The 13,949-nt window shown below is 50.8% G+C and overlaps 1 protein-coding gene across 1 annotated transcript in view; it reads right to left on the bottom strand.

The window, feature by feature from the left end:
* The window catches only part of EEPD1 (endonuclease/exonuclease/phosphatase family domain containing 1), a 109,866-nt gene that overhangs the window by 10,632 nt on the left and 85,285 nt on the right, over positions 1-13,949 (bottom strand). The window contains exon 4 of the mRNA XM_025464623.3: positions 2,733-2,843. Within this exon, the coding sequence (XP_025320408.1) occupies positions 2,733-2,843 (111 nt within the window). The remainder of the gene's footprint in view (positions 1-2,732; positions 2,844-13,949) is intronic.

Raw genomic sequence — 13,949 nt, 5'->3', positions numbered from 1 at the left:
GGGCCGGAGACACTTATTACCAAAAGAGAGGAAATGACTCTGCACAACCAGAGTGGCCTGTGCTGAGTCCCCAGCGTCCGCTCAGGTCCCAGCCCCAGGCCTTGCTGGGCTCAGCACCTTAACCAGACCAACTCGTGTTGGGGAGGAGGGAGGGGAACCATGTTCTGCACGTTGTGCACTTTGACATTTATGACCACAGGCCTGTGGCCGGAGAGGACGCCAGTTTAAGAACTGGAAGCCCTGGATCTCGTGCCACCCCTGTCACTCAGCCGTGAGACCACGGAGCCTTCCATTTCTCTAAACCTATTTCCTTGGGTGTAAAGTGAGTGAAATGGGATTTGCCCTTTCAGCGTTGGAGGGTTATCCTCCCACTTACTGTTTCTCCGAGGCTCAGCTCTGCTTAAAAGCTTCAGGGGCTCCCCAGGGCGCACCGGCCACTGCCCAGGAGCCCTCCGGGGAGCACCTGCCTGTTCGGTGCCGCGCCTCACACCTGCTCACCCGCCTTTCCAGCAGCACCAGGTGTTTCTGGGGGTCTCTCCCGACCCCTGGTCCCGGGGGCCCTGTCTCTTGAAGAACGGCCGCACCTCCACTAGGGGCAGTAGGAGATGGAGTGTTGGAGCCAGGGCTCCACCTGGGTTCGAGCCCGACCCCGCCGTGTGGCAGCCAGAGGGCTGCCGGGCAGACGGTCTTGCCTTATAGGTGTGGGCCTTCTCATCTACAGCCGCCAACCCCCCCCCCCGCCCGCCCAGCTGTGGGGCAAGGGCTTGAGAGCTGAGCAGGGGCACCCGATGTCACTTCAGGCCCTGGGGGAATGGCAGTTGCTGCCACCACCTGCCCACATTTGTCTTGGGTAGAGATGGAACACATGCAACTTGCAGACACAATTTATTCAACAGCATTTAAAAATTTTTTTCGGTTATCTGTTCATATTCAAAATTCAGGAACTTTCACATTAAAGTCTAGATATTTGCATCTTTTGAGACACCGGGAGATGTGTCCACACTAGGCGCACTGCCCCCACGGCAACAAGTGTACAATGGCCCAGCCGCAGCCTGACACAGGTGTGGACTTCCAGGCCAGCAGTGCCTCTCGTGGGCCCGCCAGGCCCTGGCCTGTGTTTCAGTGCACCTGATCTTTTCAAATCCTACAGCTTCCTGCTGATTGACAGAAGGAAGGGGCTATTGCTCCCATTTTAGAGATAAAGGAATTGGGGCTGAGAAGTTTAAGTGGCTTGAACTCGGGTCTCCCTGCAACTGCACATTGTCCTCCAATGGCCTAGGCACCCCAGCCTCGAGTGGGGTTCCCCGCCTCATGCCTCCAATAGGCCGGGAGCTCCCTGAGGGAGGGGCTATGTCAGCTCAGGTTGGATTCCGGCCCTGGGCTTGCAAGGACTAAAACCAGGCAGGGCTGGGTCCCTGGGTCTGTGTTTCTCACCCATGTATGTTTGGCATGTGGCACAGTGCCTGGCACGTAGTAACCTGATGATTTCCCAGCAGATAAGCAGTGTTAAGTGGACTACAAGAGCTTAGTGAACCTACATATGTACAAAGTGCTATTTTTTTTTAAAGGTAAGATGGTATTATTAGTTCTATGTAGACTGAGAAAGGACAGCCATGGGCTACCGAGGGAAAGACTAGCTATGTCCCAATTTGGCTTAATTTCTAGCCTATGGGGAATGTACACTGGCTGTCACCTATAGTAACCATTTACACTCCAAAACATAAAACCCAGAGAAAGAAGATTTACATCACATTTTTAAGTAGCAGCTAAAAAGAGAGCTTATTGTCAATAAATGGTTGGATACTTTTCATCCATATCACTCACATAAATGTTATTTACGTATGTTTATAAACAGGTATACTAGAGAGGAAAAATACATTTGCATTATAGAAAAACTATGTAATGACACAGTTTCTGACTCATGATTAACTCTTGAAAGTCTATTTTAAAATCCAAAACCCCACTAATATTGGGACATCAGGGGGCTCAGTGGTTGAGCACCTGCCTTTAGCTCAGGTCGTGATCCGGGGTCCTGGGATGGAGTCCCACATGGGCTCCCTGCGTGGAGCCAGCTTCTCCCTCTGCCTAGGTCTCAGCCTTTCTTTGGGTGTCTCTCATGAATAAATAAATAAAAACTAAAAATAAAATAAAATAAAATAAAATCCCACGAATATCAAACACTCCTAGTGTGTAAAAACTGGTCTTGCATAGATCTGTAAGAGTGAAACATATCCCTACAGCCACAGGGGAACTACCAACGAAAGAAAATTCAAAATGACAATCTGCTCAACATGCCCACAGAACATTTCCATGTGCACAATTTCTACCTCAGAAAGCAAACGCTTTGCGTATGAATTAAGTGAATCTGAAGTTTTCAGTCAAGAAACAATGGGCTCTCCACAAACTTGGCAGAGAATGGAACTGTGGAGACGGGATTAAGAGGACAAAGGACAGAAATACCCCATCCGCAGCCTTGGCTCCAGACAGGATTTCTCTTCTCCTCCCAACACCCCCAACTCCCATTTCCGTCTGGGCAGGAGTCCATTCCCGATCTACATACGAAACGAGAACCAGGGCATTTTGAGATGAATGGCAAAGAGCTAAGAGACGTGCAGAAACGCAAAACAGCATCGAGGATGTTGGCAAAGAAAAAATTTTAAACGTCTGTGATTAGGGGAAAAGGCTGTTTCAACAAAATGGAGATAAAATCCAGGTGTTGCAGAAGAAGGTACCTTCTGGAGCTGAGTAGAGGGCATCTCAGCAACAACCGCCTTCCAGCATCCCCGGGGTCCCTTCCACTTGCGGATGTTGGGCAGGATGGGCTGGTTTAGCTCCGTACAGAACTGCAAAGACAGAGCACAGGTCGGTGTGTGATCCTGCATCCAGCACCTGCGGCCAGCGGGGGGGTGGGGGGGGCAGCAGCCTGAGGAACCAGGAGATGCCTGACCCTGACTCATCAGCCTTATTCAGAGACTTGTCGGACGTTTTCCCTATGTTCTTAGGGTTTGTGAAGACCCAGGGGTCTGAAAAAGCCCAACAAATTAAAAAGCAAACGATCTATAAAACACACAATAATCACCTGGGTTGGGGGGGGGCCCTCTCAGTTCATAGCAATCAATTCTTTTTTGTAGCATTCTAGTACAAATAGCTCAAAATTGTTAGAATCCTTTTTATCCTTGTAAAACCAGTGGTTTCAAGGTCCCACGGGGGTCCAGATCGGTATCAAGCGTGGAGGAGGGAAGAGGAATGAGCTCTTCTCCCGGGAGCTTAGCTTAGAGGTAGAAAAACTGACCCCCCAAGCTTCATCCTGAACTACTACCATCTTGCTCACTCTGATTCTTTTCCTAGAAGGAAGCCCCACTGCCATGGGTGGCTACCGCCCCCCAAGTGTGACTTCTTTTTGCTCACGTGTGTGCCACCAATGTGGCCTAGGAACTGTAAAGCCACTGGGTCACCAAAGCAAGTGAAAATCACACAGGCCACGTAAGTGAGGAGTTAACCAACGATGTGCTCCAAAATGTGTGGATCAGTTCCTTTAACTCACGCCTCAGACACAACCCAGACTCTTGAGGATGGCTTTTTGAGGGCTCCCCAGAATGTGTCCTACTTGGGTTTAGTGTTTGAGATGCCCCAACACCTGGTTCCGCCCCTTCCTGGTGACACCGGCCGTGTCTGCTTCATGCACCTCGCAGCAAAGCCACTCACCTCTCTCCGTGCCCTGCCCTCCAAGGGAGTCTTGGGATGTCCTTCTGGACACCTCATCACTCTCTCTTCAGGGAGCTGCCCTCAGCTAATCTGACTTAGCTCCGCAGCTTTAGCTTAAATCTCTGTCCCAAAGGCCCCCAGAGCCGTACCTGCAGCTCAGATTTCTCTCCGGAGGTTCCAATAGCACTTTGACAACCCTTTTAACATTTCCACCTGAACATCTCTGCAAACCACAAGCCCGGCGGGTCACAAAGAGACAAGCCATTCCCCTCCCCCATCCCCATTCCCGTCTCAGTGCCCTGCACGGCCATCTGTGGCTGCTTGGACTCTTCCCTCCCTTCCCTGGTCCCCTCTCTCACTGGGCCTGGCCCGCTGGTTCTACTGTCCCACGTGTCTGGGGCTCCCTCTCTTTGCTCTCTGGTCCCATGGCCGTGGCCTGCTTCGGAGACCCTTCTTCTCTCACCCGGGTCACCAGCATTGCTCGGAAGGTTTCCTGCCTGTCATTCAATCATGCTCTATCTGTCCCCGGGGTAAGCTGTGATGGCCATGCTCACCTGCTACCCCTGTGGTTCTTCCAGTATGATCTGGGGCTCAGGAGCCTTACCTGGAAATTGGTTAGAAATCCTCTGGCCCCATCCTAGGCCTACAGGATCAGAGACGTCAAAGAGGCCCAGTGATCTGTTTTTAAGAAGCCCTCCAGGGGATTCTGATGCTTACCAAGGTGGGAAGGGCCTCTGCAGCTGCCCACAGCCTCAGAAGCACCTGGCCCCACGCAGGTGGCATTGGGGGCCCCACGTAGGTGGCACAGGGATGGGGGTGTGGGAGGGCAAACAGCTGTCAGCCCCCTGCAGGAACACCTCCACAGAGCTGCATTCCTGGCCCTTCCTGGGAATGCCCTCACACTGCTTATGCTGTAAGAGGGAAGATGAGGCCTCCCTCCCTGCGCAAGGGAGGAAGCATGATGGGAGTTCTGTTAGATACTCGCGGTTCTTGGGGTTCTGTTTTTACAGGTAGACAGTTAAGCGTCTGCCCTTACTGACCACAGACAGTATGAGAGCAGGGACTGTACCCAAGTCCCCTTGGCACAGAGCATGGCACCCAGGAACATTCTCTGAGCATCTGCTGCTGAACCAGGACACTCCAAGAAGGCTGGCACTCCTCAAATCCGCGTATGACAATCAAAAGGGAGAATTTCTCCTTGCAGCTCCTTATCTAAATAATGGCCTCAATTTTAACCTGATTTTGAGTTTGCCTGAGAAGTATTCTCTTTGGGATTTGGTCACCGGGGCCTTTATCAGGGCTGAGGGGCTGTGGACAGTGCTGTTTCTAATGGGGCCCTCACCCGAGATGGGTCCCCTTGGCCAGATGGTCCTGGCTGGAAGCCATCCACGGATGGGAAATGAAGCACTTTGGAAACTGCAGCCGGAATGTATTGACGATAACTTTAGGGATCCAGCGAGGAAATGTACTACACAAAGGGTCCAATTTCCTGCCGGGGAATCATGTGCTTGCTGAGTGATCATTAGAGCCAAATCCGAGAATCATTAAAAAGGAAAGCAGCTCCTAATGCCCATCTGGTGCTTCCTCTTCTCCACGCAGGGAGTCCCGCACCTGCCTGCTCCCCCCAATCTCCTGGGAAGCACCCTAGGGGGAGGGGCTCTATTTTTCTTCTAAAGCCCCCTCAGGTGATTAGCCAACCATCCAGATTAGAGCCCCAGTCTTTGGGGGGGACCCCCGCTGTGCTGGGAAGAGCTCCATGTAGGCACCACTAATCTCATCCTTCCCAACCCTACAGAACCTTCAGTCACCTGGAGACAGGTCAATCTCCCCTTCATGGAGAGCACCGTTCCCATTCCTGGCAATGCCACTTTGACAGGAAGGGTGAGAATGTGAAGAGGTGGCACCGGCGGACACTGTTCTCCATGCTCACCACCCTCAGAGATGGCCTCTTGGGCCTAACATGTGCTGGGTTTCAAAGTGTGGTCACCTGGGAACTCATCAAGCATGCAGATCCGCAGGCCCCTCTCCACCCGAGACCGCACTGGAAACTCTGGGCTGGGGCCAGGTGATCTGCATTTTAACAGCCCCTCCAGGTGACTCTGACCCAGCCTAAAGTTGGTGCTACTGGATGAAGGAAAAGACACTCTCCTTTTGTTTTCTATCCAAAAACCTTTCTTTCACAGGTAAACTCTTAAGAGATTTAAGGAACCCATAAGCCCTAAATTTTAAGGGCCACCTATACTTTGTACATCTGAAGCCTTGCTCTTGATAACCTCCCTCGGCCCACAGAGTAGATGATCTCCTCCCTCCCCTACCCCCGCCCCACGCCCTCTTCTTCAGTAGTTCTTACGTTATGGGATGCAATTAACAGCTGAAGGGACCAGGGGAAAAATGTTTATGGCTAGAAGCATTCTACGCCCCATCTGCATGAGCAGCGCTAGGTAAGGCGTGGGACCGTCTTCTCTGTCCAGGGCTGGAAGAACTGCCAGTTTGTTCACTGGAGTCAACTGCACTCCCAGTTCCAAGCAACACTTTTAGATTCTTGCTACTCAGAGGAATGAGAGAGAGAGAGAGAGAGAGAGAGAGAGAGAGAGAGAGCTGCTTGCTACTTGGAGTGTGGTCCACGGACTAGCAGCCCTGACCTCACCTGGGAGTCCGCGAGAGATGCAAAGTCTCAGGCTCACCTCAGCCCCACTGCACTGAAGTCAGCATTTTCCCAGGATCCCGGAGTGATTTCCGAGTTTGGCAAGTGTGCGAAGCCTGCTGCGGAGCCGTCCTGTTTTGTACACATCATCTCCCTCACGGGACCTCCCCCATCCGGCCCCAGGACGCAGACGTCCTTCCAGTTACTCATGAGCAAAGTGCATGCAGCGCAGAAAGGTCAAACCCGAACGTGAGTTTACGTTCAGGGTTGCACAGCGGGCAGGTGTCAGGGGAAGGTCCGAGCTGGGGGCTACCTGCTGCTGCTCTACCTCCGGGCTGGACAGGTGGGCTAGGTGGGGCAGGGCAGGCTCCCACGGGAGGCCGGGCCGCCTCACTGAGGCCTTAGATCCTTTCTCCTAAAAATGTCGCAGGAAAACAAAAGCATCCTCTGAGAGCCCTCCATCTGAACTCTGCCTGAAATTGTTTTATTCAGAACAGTTGGTTCTCAAATGTTCTGCTTCGCCCACATATCAGAAGGCAGAAATAATACTCTCCCGAGTAAAAGAGGCTCGCCAGGCCAGAAGGGGTGGAAATGGGGAGATGCGTATAGTGGGAGAAACATCTCCCAGGTAACTGACCTACACGACCTGAAACTACCCCTCACAGATGTGTTTCTAAAACCCAGGGAGTGAGCCCCTGGCCTGCCTGCCTCCGTCAAAAGCACGCTGGTTCCTGATTTTAAAACCACACATTTGGGAACCCCCGCCCCCGCCCCGTCCTTTGCTGCATCGGCATTTCTGAGTGTAGGGCCGATCCGTGCACTTCCCACAAGCTCCCCGAGCAACTTTAAAGTCTGATGAAGCTCAGACGAGGCTCGACAATTGCTGATTTTGAACTCAGCCTTCATATTTTTCATACCTGTGGTCTAGAAAGACAGTTTTGACTATTCAAAACAAACATACCATTTCAGCTATCAGCCCACACTGTGAAAGCATCTGACTGTGGCTCTCCTCAGATAATCCTGTGCAATAACATGAAAGGAGCCTGCCTACAGCGCCGCGCACGGGAGGCGCGCCACCAATACTTGCCAAACGAATGAATCAAAGGGGTGCCTCTCGAGGATCCCACCTTATGGCTTGTCTCTCCAAGGATAAGTTACAAGGACTACCATGGGCTGGACTTGTTTGTTTAGCCCCAGACCAAATGGGGTGATACCATCATTCTTTTTAGCATCAGCCCCACAACCAGCTGGTCAAGACGGAAGAGCACTTGGTCATCAACACCACATCCACCCTACCCTTTGGGTCGGCAAGAGGGGGCCTCAAAGTCAGACATTTTAACTCCAATCTACAAGATGCTCAAGGCACTGGCGCTTAGGAATGTCAGGTCCTAAAGGAAAAGACTCCTTTGTCCATGTTTTAGATGTGCGGCCCCTTGGCTCTGTCTGGATCAGCTGACTCTGCTTATCTCTGCGGTGACAGAGGATTCCAAGACTTGAGACCCACGGTGTTTTGTTTGTGGACCTTTGAACTTTTTTTCTTTCCTTCTACTCCTCCCCGTTCCTGAAATGAATATTCCTTATTCATCTGGTCCTGAGTGAGAAACATAAATGGGAAAGGCACTCCAACCTCACTTGGTGGCCTGTCCAGCCACCAGCAAGCTCAGTGGTCCCAACACCGTTCCTATCCGGTTAAAACGAGACCCGGGGGCTCTGTGAGCTAGATGTAAAGGTGTGTTACAGTGGTGACCGAGACACTTGGCTGGAAACAGAACAGCAAGAGTACTGGCAGGCATTCCAAAAGCCAACTCCAGATGGCCACCCTTATCCTGCTTCCTGGATGGGGGGGAAGGGTGTTTTCACTTAGAACCCTCTGGGTCAAATTTCCAGATAAACTTGCCCTGCTTTGAGTTGGTTGTTTTTGCCTGCTTTTCGGATTGTGGGTGTAACTTCTCCTTGATAATGACTTTTCCACATGTGAACCACCCATTTTCCCTGTGCGCTCAGCAACAGCTATGAAAATGCAGTGTATGATGGATAAAGCAGCAGAGGTGAGCTCTCCTTTAAAAAGATAAATTGCCATCATCAAATAAAGGCGTCCCTGTTTTAGACCAAGGTGAGGTCAAGAGGCTGAACTTTCACTCCAATACTACAGGAATCAGAACAAATCAGACAGGGACATTATTTGTAATGTTAATAGCGAGGAGGGGCTCTTGGCTTTGCCAGGATCTTCAAGGATGGAAATGTTATGGACAATAATAGAAGCCGGTACATCTATGGGCACCTGTAAATGATCACATTTAGAGTGAAACCAAATATTGGTTATGGTCTTTTTTTTTTTAAGATTTTATTTATTTATTTATTTATTTTTAAGATTTTATTTATTTATCCATGAGAAACAGAGAGAGAGAGAGAAAGGCAGAGACATAGGCAGAGAGAGAAGCAGGCTCCATGCAGGGAGCCCAATGTGGGACTCGATTCTAGGACCCCAGGATCACGTCTTGGGCCAAAGGCAGACGCTCAACCACTAGAGCCACCCAGGCGCCCCTGGTCATGATCATTAAAAAATGTTAGTGCACTCTTAAGAGAAAACATCAATGCAAAAGCAAATTAATATCTGTGTGTCAACTAAATATTAACCACGTTTGGCTTGCTAAGCACGACAAGCCTATTTTTTTTATGATTTTTTATTCATTTGAGAGAGAGAAATAGTGAGACAGCACAAGCAGGGAGTAGGTGCAGAGGAGAGGGAGAAGCAGACCCCCCGCTGAGCAGGGAGCCCGATGCAGGGCTTGATCCTCGGACGGGGACATCATGACCTGAGCAGAGGGCAGCCGCTCAATCATCTGAGCCACCCAGGTGCCCCTACAACAGGCCTATAACAAGCCCCTAAAAGTTTTCCTGGGATATTTAGACTTTAAGATGCTGATATGTTGAAGGCCTACGGGGCAGCCGTGTGCTCGGTCACGCTGCTTGGTTGTACGAGGAGCTAAGTGCCTGAACGGTTCTCGGCGGCCTTACCGGCCCTGGCAGGCCTCTCTGCAGAGTGGAGGCTCACACAGAGCGTGACACGGACATAAAGCAAAAGTGAAAAGGCTTTCAACCCTCTTTATGTCTCAATCTGTCCAGGAGAGGAAAGGTTTGCTCATCAGCTTATGCCCTATGTTCCTGCAGAACCAGGACCGTCATAGAAGAAAGAAGACTCTGTCTTAGGTCAATGCAAACACAGGTACATATCCAGGTGCCACATGGGACAGAGCACCATGTGGGGACGGGGGGCTCCAGGGCACGGAGCCCCTCTCCCAGTACTGCTACGGCACCGCCTACCAGGTCCTTTCCTAGGGGCCAGGAGTCTGCGGAGGGGGAGAGAGCAGGTCACTCTCTCTCCCTCTGCTCTTTAAGGGCCCACGAGAAACTACCACTTCCCAATATTCAAAGAAAGAACTGGACTTGCTTCCTCCTCGCTTTGCACGTTTCCTCGGAGGGGCACCTTCCTGGGCTGGAAGAAGAGGACGGGAGCTTCGGGGCCCTGGCTCTCGGTCTCCCCATCTATATAGCGTAGGGATGGGAGGGGATGACCCTCCCAAGGGCATGGCCAGCTCCAGTACTGTATGATTCTAGAACTCTAGGAGGAGGGGTGGGGGGGGAGTGTAAGGATGGGAGAGGGGGTACGAGAGTCTCATATACACTAAGACTTCTTTTTCCCTCTTTCTCTGTGATAATCGCTGTATGAACTCCACAAAGAAGCTGTGTTGACAGGACATTGGGTGAATTTTTCAAAGGCTTCCCCCAGGGACGCCTGGGTGGCTCAGCAGTTGAGCATCTGCCTTCAGCCCAGGGCATGTTCCTGGAGTCCTGGGATCGAGTCCCATATCGGGCTCCCTGCATGGAGCCTGCTCCTCCCTCTGCCTGTGTCTCTGCCCCCCTCTCTGTGTCTCTCATGAATAAATAAATAAAATGTTACAAAAAAAAAAATGGCTTTCCCCGCAAACAGGAGAGTGAATTCCACTCTTCCCAAAACAGCATCAGCTTCCCTCATGTCCGCCAGGCCCCACCCAAAGACCCCTGGCTAAACCGTCCAGAATAAGAGCACTGTTTTAAGAGGCAGTAATTCTAACAGGTTAGGTTTGGCTAAATCCAACAACAGTAAGAAACACAGTTGGCTGATAATCTACAACCAGGTCAGCTTCTAAACCCTGTGTAAACGATGGGGGCGGGGGGCGGTTAGGGGAAAGGGACCCAACATTAAGTGCCAATTATTCGGCAGGCACTTTTCACAGATGTTCACATGTAACCCTAACGCTAACCCCGTAGGGCAGGTAATAACACTCCCATCTGACACGCGAGGCCAAGTACCAGGGCGAAGTCACCCGGGCCGGCAGGTGGGCCGTGCAGGATGAGCACCCCGTTTGGCTGGCTCGACAGCTGAGATGCACAGAGGAGGACAGCTCAGGAGACACAGGCCTACCGGCTGTGCCGCGTGACGGTGCGCACACTCCCTGCACCTTGGGGACCCAGACCTGGGCCTCGGGACCTAGGACCTACAGCGACTACCAGGTGCTAACGTTGCTCCGTCACCAGTGCACCAGGCCGCACGACCTGGGGACCATGATGGGTCTCGGGCAGCTCTGCAGAGGTCAACACGCCAGACCACAGCTCCCCCCACCCAAGGCTCAGACCCCACCCACCACCAGCAGTGGAGACTGGCAATGGGCTTGCAGCCCCGCACCCCTGTGCACGGGCCTAGCTCTTCCCTGGGCTCCGAGGGACTCTGGGTGGCTGGCCATCCTTGGGTATGCACGCCTATCCGCTGAGGAGGATGAAGAGCAAACAGAGGTGTTTCTCAGCCTCCACCAGCAGCTAACCATTAGCTGCTCTTAGAGAGTCCAGGGAAGGGACACCCGCACGCGCTTGCTGGTGCTGGTGGCCTCTCCTCTGCACCTCCAAAGGTCCCTCACCACCTGTTTCCCCAAAAAGGGGCTTAAAAACTAGCAGAAGAGGGAAGAAGGGCCTTTGGAGGGCAACTGGAGCATTTTTCTGCAGGGGGAACTGACGTGGAGGCGGTGGTTGGGCTGGCAGGGGAGGCAGCGGCCGTGGCCTGGGGACCCCCCACCGCCCTTGTCACTGTCGCCCCGCAGGGCCACTTCCAGAGGTTCTTTTCTCCACCAAAGGTCTCTGGATGTGAAGATCCCTAACCTCAGATGGGAGCGAAGACTGTGATCGTTTTGCGGTGGGGTTTTTCCCTCCTTCTCTTTACATCGAAGCCTACGCCCGGATGTCAAGGAACACAAGCTCGTTATAGGATAACTTGTAGAGAGATCTAGAACACCGTGCCATGGAGAGCACCCTCACCTTCCGTGGCTCTCCGCACAGCACCTGGCTCTCCACACAGCCCCGCGGCTCGGAGCCCTCCTCCCGCTACCAGGGCGCCACGCACTAGGCCTCCTCGTCCCCTCGGCGGGCCTTGCCCCTGCGGGGCTCAGACGTGGCAGGCCATCCCGTGGGGCTGGGCCTTTCGGTGGTGGGAGGAATTTCTGCTTTTTTTTTTTTTTGAGGCTCATTTCGTTTCACTATCAACACCCTAAAATCACCTAAGACCAATTCTACCCTCAGCTGCTCAAAGCGATTTCATCCTCAGGAAGGGAGCATTTACCATGATCACGTCCTCGTCTCTGAAAATCCATCGGTACCGTCCGTGTATCACAGGTGAGTCTATTTAAGTAGGCGAGGCCCTCCCGATTGATCTTCAGAGTGTGGAGTGTGAACCCCCAGACCTTAAGCCCCCGAAACGTACAATCGGAGAGGAAGCGACGCTTTCTCTTTTGAACGCCCTGATACAAGCGATGGGACTCTTCATAAACAGTTGAGGTTCTTTCACCTTCAGATAGACCACTTGCACCTTTATTTGTTTCCCTCTAGCTTTTTTTTTTTTTTTTTAATTAAAAGGTCTCTTTAGAGAATTTGTCCTGCTGTCAATCTATCTGTGAGGACCTCAGGTGTGTACAAAAGGTGGGGGGATCACTGGGCCAGAACTCAGTGGAATGTCTACTCCACTGTGATGTCAGTGGGGTCATGTCCATTAGTTAAGGGGGACCTTCGGGACATAGACTCTAGAGAGAGGCTGCATAAAGATCAAAACTTTGGCCCTGCCACTTACCTTGGGCAAGTGATGACTCCCCTGCTCCATGCCTCGGTTTCCTCATCAGTAACAAGAGGATACAAATTGTTCCCACCACACCGGTTTGATATTTCTAAAGCAGGTAGCACAGGTCTCCCATGTGCTCTTGGGGTGGTTATACAGATTGGGCCATTCTGTGAGGACAAGGCCATGGAAAGAGGATCCCTGCCTTCAACTTCCTTTTTGAAAACTTAGCATTAAGATCATGGAATCTGAACACATCTTGTTATTTGTATAATGCTCTTCCTTCCTTCCTGAGATTTTAATTAACTCCTGGAAATCCTTAACCGGTTGTGAGAGTGTGTAGGAAAAAAAAAATGCCATGAAAACACCTTATGTTTTCCCTCTTTATTTTCAAAATGCTTTTGGTTGTTTGATTAGATGTTCTTTGCTAATTTTTGTTTTTGCTGATCAAAAGGCTCATTTAATTACAGCCTTTTCTGAACTTAAAAAATTTTAATCTAAAGATAGAATCCCATTTTTAATTAAGTGGCAGACCCACTATTTGTTTTTTTCATTCCTTTAGGTAATGGCTATTGCCAAAGTGAAGGGGAAGATACTATTTCATCTTGTTATATAAAGGGGATGTGGTTTGCAGAGGAATTGTTTTCTTAATAAATTTGGCATTGCAAGGGATATCGGTGTTTATCTACGCCATTGCTTCGGTCCCAAAATGGTTCTATTCCATGCTAGAAATCTGAAATATGTTAATTTGAAATTCTTAATAAAATTTGCATGTAATTAAAAAAAAAGAAATGAAAACAGGTACTCAAACCAATACTAGTATGTGAATGTTCACAGCAACACTATTCACTACAGCCCAAAGATTTAAAAAAAACAACTCCAATGTCCATCGACCAATGAGTGATAAACAAAATGTGCTCTATCCACATAATGCAACAGTAGTGACCCACTGCCAGGAATGGCATATTAATACCTGTCTGACATGGATGGACCTCAAAAATATTATATGAGTGAAAAGGCCAGACACAAAAGGGCCATACTGTATGATTCCATCTATATGAAATGCCCAGAGTAGGAAACCCATAGACACAGAAAACAGACCGGTGGTTGCCACGGAAGGGGGAATGAGAGTGACTCCTCATGTGGTACCCGGTTTCCTTTTTGATGATGAAAATGTCTTAAAACTAGACAGAAGGGATGGCTGCACAACCCTGTGAATAAACTAAATGCCACTGGATGATGCCCTTTAGAATGTAGTCTGCAGTGGTTAACTTTATGGGATGGGAATTTTATGTTGATCATAAAGGAAGTGCCTTGGACAATGGATTGGATATTGAAGGTAAAGCAGAAGAACCACTCTGTTCATTCAACAAACACCAGGCACTACCCCAGGCACTATTCAGGCACGGGCTGTCACAGAACCCTCCACCCCGCAGGGAACAGGGGGGTCAGTGCCACCTC

This window comes from Canis lupus, chromosome 14 (genome assembly GCF_003254725.2).
Source record: "Canis lupus dingo isolate Sandy chromosome 14, ASM325472v2, whole genome shotgun sequence".
Taxonomy (NCBI): Eukaryota; Metazoa; Chordata; class Mammalia; order Carnivora; family Canidae; genus Canis; species Canis lupus.
This window is presented reverse-complemented; position numbering and strand designations above follow the sequence as displayed.